Here is an 11184-nt window from a genome sequence, read left to right as displayed (position 1 = left end):
AGGGTCTCCCTGTAGCCCCAGCTGTCCTGGAACTCACTATGTAGACCAGGCTGGCTTTGAACTCACAGAGATCCGCCTGCTTCTGCCTCCCAAGTGCTCGGATTAAAGGCGTGTGCCACCACACCCAGCTAAAATATTTTTTAAAAAGCCACTAATAGTGATATATACTTGTAATCCCAGCATACAGGAGGCTGAGGCAGGAGGACTGCCTAGAGTTTGAGGTCAGGGCTACAGAGACCTTATCTCAAAGACAAGATTCTTTATGAACACACATTGCTGGCACAGTCACACATCCCCAGCCACCCTGATTCCAACAGATCAAAGAAATGTTCTAACATAAGAATTTCCTCAATTGGACACTTTTGGCCACGTTGTACAGAATAAGTCAAGTGGACTTACCAGGACAGCCTGTTTGCCATACTCAATCCACCGACGGGTGGCAAAATTGGTAGACTCAGCACAATTGAAACCGTGGTTGAAGCCAGCATGGTAACCATATGGGAAGGTGATCATAAACTCTCCAGCTTCTTGGGTCACCTGAACAGGAGCAGACTTGAAGCAGCTGCCACGTGTGGAGGAGGCCTGGACTAGGACTGGAACCAAGTTCCAGCTCTGCCAGCACTTAGCTGAGCGACCAACGGCAAGTCAAACCACCAGGGTCTTGCTGTCTCATTTAACAGATCAGACACATGCTCAGACTATAATTAACCATCCCTCTAAATTAACACTGTGCAGGGAATCTGACTTGCCCTCGGCACCTGGAAAGCAACTAGCCACCTGTTGTTACCAAATCCCACCCTAGAGCAAAATGACAGTAATGATGAACTAGAGCAAAACTGTACAACAAAGATCAAGAAGGGTGTCTCTCTATAAGCCTAAGGCCCACTGTGCTCTGTGTGGACACCAGCTAGCTCACCTTGTCAAAAGGAATGCCGTACTTCTTCAGCATTAATGGGGAAATCAGGGTCATCTTGTGTCGGAGAAAAGCCTCACAGCTTTGAGCACTTCCTGGGAAAAAACCTGTTTAAATGGACAACAGGTCTAAGTTAATAGATGCTCCACTTCAGCTGTAACCCTTGAGTCAGTTCCCACCTGCGGATCACTTGAGGCTGGTAAGGAGGACAGTCATCAAAGTGATACTATGAGGGACTGGAGATGGTTCAGCAGTTAGGAACATTTGATGCTCTTGCAGAGGATCCAAGTTCAGTTCCCAGCTCCTATGTTGGGTGACTCAAAGCTCCAAATCCAGAGGAATCCAATGCCCTCTTCTGGACTCCAATAGACACCTACACTCACATACATACATACCCACACAGACACTCATATACAAAAATAAAAAATATTGTAATTGTCAGGCATGGTGCCATATGCTTTTAATCCCAGAACTCCAGAAACAGAAGCAGGCAGATCTCTGTGAGTTGCAAGCCAGCTTGGTCTACACAGGGACACTCTGTCTCATAACAAATAAATAAGTATTTTTTTGAAAAGTGGGGCTGGAAAGGTGGCTTAGTGGTCAAGAGTCCTTGACGCTCTTGCAGAGGACCAGAGTTTAGTTCTGAGCATCTATATCGTGGTCACTGACAACGTCCTGTAACTCTAGTTCCAAGGGCTTCAATTGCCTCCTCTGGCCTCCCCAGGCACCAGGCATGCAGGCATTGCTCATATGTACATGCAAGCCAGATAGTCATACATGGAAATTAAAAATAAGTCTTCAAAAAGATTTTTTTAAAGCGATGCTAAGTAAGGATTGTTCCAGCTTCAGTAGTCTGAGGTTCTATTGTGAACCTCCAGGCTCTCCCAGGTGGTGTATTATCTGGGCAATCAAACCATGGAACATTGAGATGACTCAAGTCGCCTGTTCTTCCGAAACTCTGAGAACTACTCAGGACCTTCTCCAGGCCTTGAAGACTGAGATTCCATCCCCAGCCTTTAGTGAATGGCACATCTACAGTTTCATCTACCCTGGATCTCTTAAAATAGTAGACTCTATAGAGGCACAAACCTATCAAAGTCCATTTAAAAGAACCCAAACACACAGACACACACGCACGTGCGCACGCACACAGACCTAAACTCAAAATTCAATTTGGGCTTTCACATTTGGGGTTTGAGCAGAAGAACCCGATCTAATATTTTTCTAGTCAAGAGAGCCTATGGGTGGAAGCATGGACACAAGAAGAGACCCAAGTCCCTTCTTGGCCAGAAGGGCTTGTTCTACTAAGGTGACCAATCCTGTAGCTAAGTTCAGACACCCTGCCCCACCTGCAGACCTACAAAAGGCCATGCAAGATCTGACCACAGAGAATGGACATCTCAGAGCAAGGAGCTCAGCTGAGAGAGGACTGACCCAGTACCTGAAGGGGCTACAGTACCTTTGGCAAGACGCTCCAGGCGCTTCCCATGCTCGGGTGGAACAGAGTACCTGCAATCACATAATCACATGGCAGTATTAGACACCCAGGAAAGAACAGGGGCAAGAGCTAAGGGACTTGCGCCCACTCACAAACACTCCGAAGGCAATAGAGAAGATCCTGAGTGTCCCCAGCACAAAGAAATGGCAAATGTCTGAGGTAATAGATACAACAACTACGCCAACCTGATCATTGCATACCACATACTACATACACTGAAATGGGTGCTATAGCCCATAAATATGTACAATATTATGTCTCAATTTAAAATGCATTTTGAAGAACACCTTGAAGCCAGGCATGGTGGCACGCCTGTAATCACTAGCACATGAAAGGCAGAGACAAGGAGGATCAAGAGCTTGAGGGCAGCCCCAAGCTACATGCCAAGGGGAAGGAAAATTATAACAGCTGATTTTCAAAATGGGTGCTATAGCCCATAAATATGTACAATATTATGTCTCAATTTAAAATGCATTTTGAAGAACACCTTGAAGCCAGGCATGGTGGCACGCCTGTAATCACTAGCACATGAAAGGCAGAGACAAGGAGGATCAAGAGCTTGAGGGCAGCCCCAAGCTACATGCCAAGGGGAAGGAAAATTATAACAGCTGATTTTCATTTATTTTTTTAAATATTTATTATTTTTATTTTATGTGTATGAGTGTATTGCCTGCATGTATGTGAGTGCACCCATGTTGTGCAACGCCCAGGGGGTCAGAAGAGGGCGTCAGATTCCCCTGGAACTGAAATTAAGGATGGTTCTTAGCCACCACGTGGGTACTGGGAATTGAACCTGAGTCCACTGCAAGAGCAGTCAGTGCTCTTAACTGCTGAGCCATCTCTCCAGCCCCATATCTATTTTTTTAATGTGGCAAAACCTACATGATATGACACTCGTCAGTTTTTAAATGTACAAAGGTACAATTAAGTGGCATTAAATATTTTCATTTGTTGTATAACATGTCTATACCTTGAACATTTTCATCATTCCCAACAGAAAGGCTGTACCCATTGAACAAATGACCACCTTCCCCTCTCATTCCACCCCATCCTGCCCCACACCCTCGGCTCCTGGAAACTTCCATTCTACCTTGTTCCAACAATTTGTCTATTCTAGGTAATTTCATCTCAGTGGACCCGTACAACAACTAGACTATTTCACTTAGGATATCACTAAGTCATGTTACAGAATATACGTCATTTAAAAAAATTTTTTTTCCGAGTTTATTGCCTACATGTATGTAAGTGTACCCATGTCATGCAATGTCCATGAAGCCCAGAAGAGAACATCAGATTCCTGGAACTGGAATTATAGACAGTTGCTAGCCACCATGTGGGTGCTGAGAATTGAATCCAGGTCCTTTGGAAGAGCAGCTAGTGCTTTTAACTGCTGAGCCATTTTTCTGGCCTCAAGAGCAAAACTTTTAATCTTAAATAATTCTTAATTTAAAAAAAATTCTATTAGAGTTTAAAAATCTTACCTTAGGAAATATAGGAATTTCATAAATCTGGAATGATGTCAGTTATATTTGGTTCTAAACCTTTCATTTAAGTTATTACTGGGGAATACTGCTGACATCTATGGAAAGGAGATGAAACAGAACTTAAAGCCAATAGGCAAGGATCTGCATCTCAAGAACTAGTAAAAGCTAGCTGGGTGTGGTGGCACATGCCTTTAAGCCTTTAATCCCAGCACTCAGGAGGCAGAAGCAGGCATATCTCTGTGAGATCGATGCCAGCCTGGTCTGCATAGTAAGTTCCAGGCCAGCTATGACTGTAGGGAGACCCTGTCACACACAAAACAAAAAACAACAACAAAAAGAGACAAACTGATATTCTTCCTCCTCTCCTCCTCCTGTCTTCTGCCTGTCTTCCTCCTCTCCTCCTGTCTTCTGCCTGTCTTCCGCCTGTCTTCCTCCTCTCTTCCTCCTCTCCTCCTCCTCCTCCCCCCTTCTCCTCTCCCTCTTCTCCCCCCTCCCCCTCCTCCTTCCTCCTCCTCCTCCTCCTTCTCCTCCTCTTGTGGTGCTAGAGATCAAACCAGTGTCTCTCACATGTTAAGCATACACTCCTCCACTGAACTATACCCTAATCTTTCAGATAAGCTTCTATCACTTAGTAATGTCTCTTGTTTCTTTTTTTTTTTTTTTTTTTTTTTTTTTTTTTTTTTTGTCTTTTTGAGACAATTGTAGTCCCAGCTGGCCTGGAACTCACTTTGTAGACCACGGTGGCCCCAAACTCACAGAAATCCGCCTGCCTCTGCCTCCCTCCCGGGTGCTGGGATTATAGGCATGCGCCACCACACCCAGCTCTCCATATGTCTTTTCATGGCTTGAGAGTTAATACGTTTTTAACACTGAAGAACAGTCCATTGTTTGGGTGTACTAGTTTCTTTATCCATTCACCTACTGAACAATATTTTGGTTACTTCTGCTTTGGCAACTGTATTTTTTTATTATTATTTTTATTATATGCATGTAAGTGTATTGCCTATATATATGTGAGTGCACCCATGTTGTGCAACGCCCACGGAGGTCAGAAGAGGGCATCCCCTGGAACTGGAGTTACTGGACAGTTGTTAGCCGCCACGTGGGTGTTGGGAATTAAACCCAGGTCCTCTGCAAGAGCAGTCAGTGCCCTTAACCGCTGAGCCATCTCTCCAGCCCTAGCAGCTGATTTTTAAAAGTGTCTAACCAATAAAAAGCTCTCTGCAGAAATGAAATATCCAACTGCCAAGGCAAAGTAAGAATTCAAGAGAACAAAACATTTCTCTCCTTTATTACGGTATTCATATAAAATTACTTAATGTGGGGGGAGGGCAGGCACATCACATAACTTGAAATTTTTTACAGTGCTCCCAGAAGGGGAAGGCTTAATGGAAAGGCTAGAGGAATGGAAAACAAGGCGAATTCTTTGTCTCATACTGGCAATGTGTCCACTTTTCTAACATCTCCATGAAAGCTTTACTAATCACCCAATAACTAATTACTCCTGCACATGGTAGGTGTCTAGACATCATAAGAGCTGCTCTTCATGAAAAATAAAAAGGAAATAAGAATATCTAAGACTATTTGCAGTAACTTTATTTTAACCTTTATTGGTTATTTTAACCTATCCTAGGAACTATTTCAATTAAGTATGGGGAAACATGGCTGTGGTCCCATGGCTGGGGAGGCTGAAGCGGGAGGATCACTTGAGCCTGGAAGTTTGAGGTCAACTTGGGCAATATAGCAAGAACCCAACTTAAAAAAGCAGAGATTATTACACATGCACACAAAAAAAATTTCCGCCAGGCATGGTGGCACACGCCTTTAATCTCAGCACTGGGAGGCAGAGGCAGGTGGATCTCTGTGAGTTCAAGGCCAGTCTGGTCTACACAGTGAGTTCCAGGACAGGGAGACCCTGTCTCAAAAAGACCAAAAAAAAAAAAAAAAATTCCACCCCAAGCTACATCATTTTGAAACAAAATGTGGAGTGGAGGAAACTGTCACCTAAAGGTCTTAGAATCCATCAGGCTACCTTGCACAGAAGCCTCTGGCACTACTTCAGATGACCTCAACAGTACATACAGTGCCTTCAAAACCTCTTAGTCAGGCATGGCAGGGCACACCTGCAATCACAGCACTCAGGAGATAGAGGCAGTAGAATCACCTAGGCCTGAGAAGTACTGTGAGTTCAAGGCCAACCAGGACTACACAGCAAGATCCTGTCTCAAAACAAAACAAACCCTTCTCTTGACAACTGAGAACAGGAATCCAACAGCTGGCAGGGAACTCTGGAGTAAACAATGGTGAAGATACAAACGGGACATTCTGAGATGCTGCAAGCCTAGTCATCTGCTAGGGAGGCAATGGGACAATGGTCTGTAATCACAGGTTCAAAAGGCTTTTTCCCCAAAATGGAACTCTAAACAGCAATTGAAGGGAGAAAGGCAAAGCCTTGGGATTGGCTATGGCTAAAGATGCTGGAAAAAGTCGAGGGGCCATAATTTCCAAACACAGCTTCTCAATAGCCCCGGGGTGGCCCTCTGACCTACCACCCATTCTCCTGGACACAGTGACTTTAAACAGAGTGTGCCCTGCCAACCCAGGAGCTCTGCACATGTGATTCAAACTTGTTGGATATACTGCCCTCAGTACCCTCTCCCATAGCCGCCATCATTCCACCCAGTGACATGCTTCTCACTGTTCTAGCCTCAGCTTAGTGCTCACTCACCTTTGAAAGCTTTCTCTAACCTCCACTCCACCTGTGGGTCCCGCCTATGTGGACCTCAGCACCCACTGCTCTCTGGAGCTTTTCCTACACCATTCCATCACTTTCTCCACTTCCTGCTGCGTGGTGACCAGGCTCCTATCTGTGTGGGGGTGGATGCCACATGAGTCTTGCTCACTGTTGCCCTGTTACTAAAAGACTGATATTGAGAGACAGGGCAGTGCACCAAGAGGACAGAGTAATTTTTGTCTCCTCAGCTAGGCTGGTAACAGAGCAGGAAACATGTGCAGAGCAGCCTCATAGATCTCCTCCTGTGTTAAACAGACCCTGTTGCTCACCATGCCATTTTTCCATCGAGGAAAAAAAAAAAAACTTCCTAACATTCTAAAGAGTGGCTTCAGTCTTAGAAGTAAGCCCTTAAGAAATACCTCAGGCTCATCAAGACGGAATCAGAAAGCAGCTACACCAGCATGAACAGACCATGGCTTTCAGTAAGTTCACTAACGTGATGTATTCTTTCATCAGCAGATGCTAAATACTGTTTTCTAAAGCCAATATTTGGGAGCTGAAGCAGGAGAATCATGAGTTGAAGGCCAATCTAGGCTACAGAGTGAGATCCTTAACTCAAAAAACAAAGAGTGAGTCAGGCATGGTGGCACAGGCCTTTAATCCCAGCACTCAGCACAGGCAGGTGGATCTCTGTGAGGTCAAGGCCAGCCTGATCTACACAGTGAGTTTGAGGACAGCTGGGGCTATAGGAAGACCCTTTCTCAAAAAAAATAAACAAAATAAAAACAACAATAACAACAACAAAAAGCTTGCTAAGAGTCAAAAGGCACTCTGGGCTCCAAAAGCATACAATAGTATGTTTCAATACAGAATGGCAGCTCCACCCATGCCTGCCACCCAGCTCTGCACTTGTCACATGCATGAGAGGCATGATGTTCTGAGATGATGAACAGCACCAACTGCAGGCTGACTTTACCAAGACTTTGGCTCTCCAAAGTGCAGGTAGTTGATGCTGTATAGGTCCATGTCTTCTGTGTGCCAGGCGAAGGATGTTTTCCACATGCCGAAGTACAGGTACGGGGTGTTCACCCCCTCGATGGTGATCCCACTCTCCTTTTCCACGAGGTCTAGGATGGTCCTCAGTCGGCCAATATTCCACTCATCAACGTGCTGCCAAGGAAACAGCCCAGGGCACACATTAAATTAAGCAGCTTTAGGTGAGCTGTCACCTCTGATCAAACTGGCAAGTCAAAACCAGCGTATCAAAATAAATAGAGCCAGATGTGGTGGCACCTTTAATCCCAGCTGAGGTAGATGGAACTCTGTGAGTTCCAGGCCAGCTAAGGCTCTATAATGAGACCCAGTCTCACAACCACAAAGTAAGTAATTAAATAAAATAAATAAATAAAACCAAATAAGTAAGCATCGCTCCTCACTCACACAGCTACAACTGGAATTTTGCTGCTCTGCCACCAACAGCAAATGCCACTCTGACCAATACTACTGCAAGGAAGATGAATAAAGAGGTGGGCAGCACCTGTTCAGACCCCAACAGGAAGAGTCTGAACTGAACCTAAAGAAACTTAGGTAACTACTACTAAGCCCTTGGGAAGCTGAGGTAGGAGAATCGCATAAGTTCTAGGCCTGCTTGAACTAGAGTAAAGTCTTATCTTAAAAAGAAAGAAAGAGGGGGGCTGGAGAGACGGCTCAGCGGGCTGGAGAGATGGCTCAGTGGTTAAGAACACTGGTTGTTTTTGCAGAAGACATGGGTTCGAATCCCAGCACCCACATGGCAGCCAATAACTGTCCATAACTCCAGTTCCAGGGAATCCAACAGCCTCTTCTGCCCTCCTTGGGCACTGCACGACACGGGTGCACTTATCTACATGCAGGTAATATACACATAGACATAAAATAAAAATAATAAAATTCATAAAAAAAAAAAAAGAAGAAAGAAACTTAGGTGACTTTTAACTCAGTAAAAGAAAAAAAGGAGGCTGGAGAGATGGCTCAGCTGTTAAAAGCACTAGCTGCTCTTGCAGAGGACCCAGGTTCAATTCCCAGCACCCACATGGTGGCTAACAACCATTTGTAACTCCAGTTCCAGGGGATCTGATGCCTTCTTCTGACCTCCAAGGGCATTGTACAACACAGGTGCACCTACCTACATGTAGGCAATACACTCATACACATTAAAAAAATAATAATTTGGGGGGGGTCTTTTTGAGACAGGGTCTCCCTGTAGCCCCAGCTGACCTGAAACTCACTATGTAGACCAGGCTGGCCTTGAGCTCACAGAGATTTGCTTACCTCTGCCTCCCAAGTGCTGGGACTAAAGGCGTGCACCACCACCCTTGGCTACAAAGTATTTTTTTTAAAAAAGAAAGTTAAATAAACTTGGAAAATTTTTTTAAAAAGAAAAAAGAATTTTAAATATTTTAAAAAGGGTTAGTAAAATGACTCAGCAGACAAAGGCACGTACCACCAAGCCTGACAACCTGAGTTCAATGCCCAGAACTCACATGATATGAGAGAACCAACTCCCAAAGTTGTCCTCTGACCTCCCTGTGTTCTATGGCATGCATGAGCACACACCCACCCACCCACCCCACCGTCCTTTCCCTGAGCTCTAATGGTCATGCAGGCACCCCCTCTTCTGACAGGCTCAGGGTTACTGTGCCCTGCTCTTCTCCCTCCCCTTCTCAAGTCCTTACAGCGTTTTCCTGTCATTCACTCCTCCAAGTTTGACTTCCCCACCACCCACACTAGTATTAACAAACTTAGAATTCACTTTTTAATTCTTCCTTTTCAACAATTTATACCAATATCAAAATTAATTTGAGAGTTAATCCCTGAAGAGTCCTAGAGATTTTTCATTCTTTTTTTACTTTATATGTATGAGTGCTTTGCCTCCATGTATGTTAAGTGCAACATGTGAATGCAATGTCTACAGAGAGCGGAAGAAGGCATTGGATCCCCTGGAACTTCAGTCACAAACAGTTGTTAGCTGCCATGTGGGTGCTGGGACCCAAACCTTGGTCTTCTGCAAGAGGAGCCAACTAACTGAGCCATCACTCCAGCTTTCCTGAGTCATCTGTTTTTAAAGATTTTAAGATAAAGATTAAAATATTTCAAGATTTATTTATTTTATGTGTATGAGTGTTTTGCCTGCATGCATGTATGTGGGCCACTTGTGAGCCTGGTGCCCACAGAGGTCAGAAGAGGGCATCAGATCCCCTGGAACTGGAGTTAGGGATGGTTGTTAGCTGCCATGTTAGCCACTGGGAACCAAACCCAGGTCCTCTGCAAGAGTTAAGAGTGCTCTTAACTGCTGAGCCATCTCTCCATCTCCCCCACAGATCGTTTACTCACCCCAAAACAGACCCAAATATTCCTCCCTCCACTAACCATATTAAGGTTACTCCTTATGCCAAAATGCACTACATTCTAAGCCAGTGCAAGGGGTTAAAAATAATCCCTGCTACAGTCTTAAGAGTTCTGAAAATCTAAATAAGCGTCTCTTCTTAAATATATACCCCTTTCATTTGATTAGTCAGTGATCTTTTTCCTGCAGAAACCACAGGGCTTCTCTCCCAACATTTCACAGTTCATCTTCTGTGATCTGCCCCACCCTTTCAATAGCTCATCTTCTACCACCCAGAGTATGCACACAGCCCTTGAAAAGAACACCACAGCATCCAGTTCACATGTACAGTGGGAGACATAAAATTCAATCACGTGTGGAACTACCAGCAATGAAGACTGAATAGGAAATGAATGGAGCGTGTTCATTTGCTCATCCACGCATTCACCAGACAGCTTAAGTACCTACTATGTGCTAGGCAGGTAACAAAAACAAAATGATATCACACGATTTCAAAAATGCTATGGGAGGGTCTCACCTTTTCATAGAGTGTGCCGTTCACATCTGCACCATAGATCGGAGGGTTAAAGGTGAGGTTCTTCCAGTATTTCCGCTCTAGCTCTTCAAACTCACTATATCGTGGGGTACAGTATCTTTCAAAGAAAAAAAATCTTGTTCCATTTATTCAGAGGAATACATTTATTAGGCATTATGAGTAGCATAAAACACAATCCCATGCTGGGTGTGGCAGCACACACCTTTAATCCCAGCATTTGGAGAGGCAGATGCAGGTGGATCTCTGTGAGATCCAGGTCAGCCTGGTCTACAAAATGAGTTCCAGGCCATCTGGGGAGAGAGAGACCCTATCTCAAAAAGACCAAAAAACAACAATACCCAATCTTGGCTTCAAGCTCTAATACAGCCCCATTGGCACTCAATTGGCTGAGGCAGAATTGCCATGTAATCCAGGCCACCCTGGGTTACACAGTGAGTTTCAGGCAGATCTAACACACAGTATCTGCTTCTGGAGGCCATGGGCAGGAGGAAGCCTGAGGAAGGTGGAACAGGCCCAGAAGTGTCCCACCTTCCCTCAGGAGCATGACATCCCCTCTCCAGTAAGGCTACTATACTCTGCAGATTCTGCAGTGCTGGGGGAGGGGGAAGGAGGGCAGGTTTACACACATAAATACC

General features: G+C 44.8%; 1 protein-coding gene across 4 annotated transcripts in view; it reads right to left on the bottom strand.

Moving 5' to 3' along the window:
• Kdm4a (lysine demethylase 4A) overlaps positions 1-11184 on the bottom strand; it is a 54909-nt gene that overhangs the window by 35079 nt on the left and 8646 nt on the right. For all 4 annotated transcript variants that reach the window (XM_017801179.2, XM_008845379.3, XM_008845380.3 and 1 more), the window contains exons 4-8: positions 10532-10646; positions 7606-7799; positions 2373-2422; positions 917-1020; positions 400-537 (exon numbers count right to left, since the gene is read on the bottom strand). In XM_017801179.2, the coding sequence (XP_017656668.1) occupies positions 400-537; positions 917-1020; positions 2373-2422; positions 7606-7799; positions 10532-10646 (601 nt within the window). The remainder of the gene's footprint in view (positions 1-399; positions 538-916; positions 1021-2372; positions 2423-7605; positions 7800-10531; positions 10647-11184) is intronic.

Source organism: Nannospalax galili, unplaced genomic scaffold (genome assembly GCF_000622305.1).
Source record: "Nannospalax galili isolate Female #2095 unplaced genomic scaffold, S.galili_v1.0 scaffold1402, whole genome shotgun sequence".
NCBI lineage: Eukaryota > Metazoa > Chordata > Mammalia > Rodentia > Spalacidae > Nannospalax > Nannospalax galili.
Note: the sequence above shows the minus strand (reverse complement) of the source record. Positions and strands in the feature narration are given on the sequence as shown.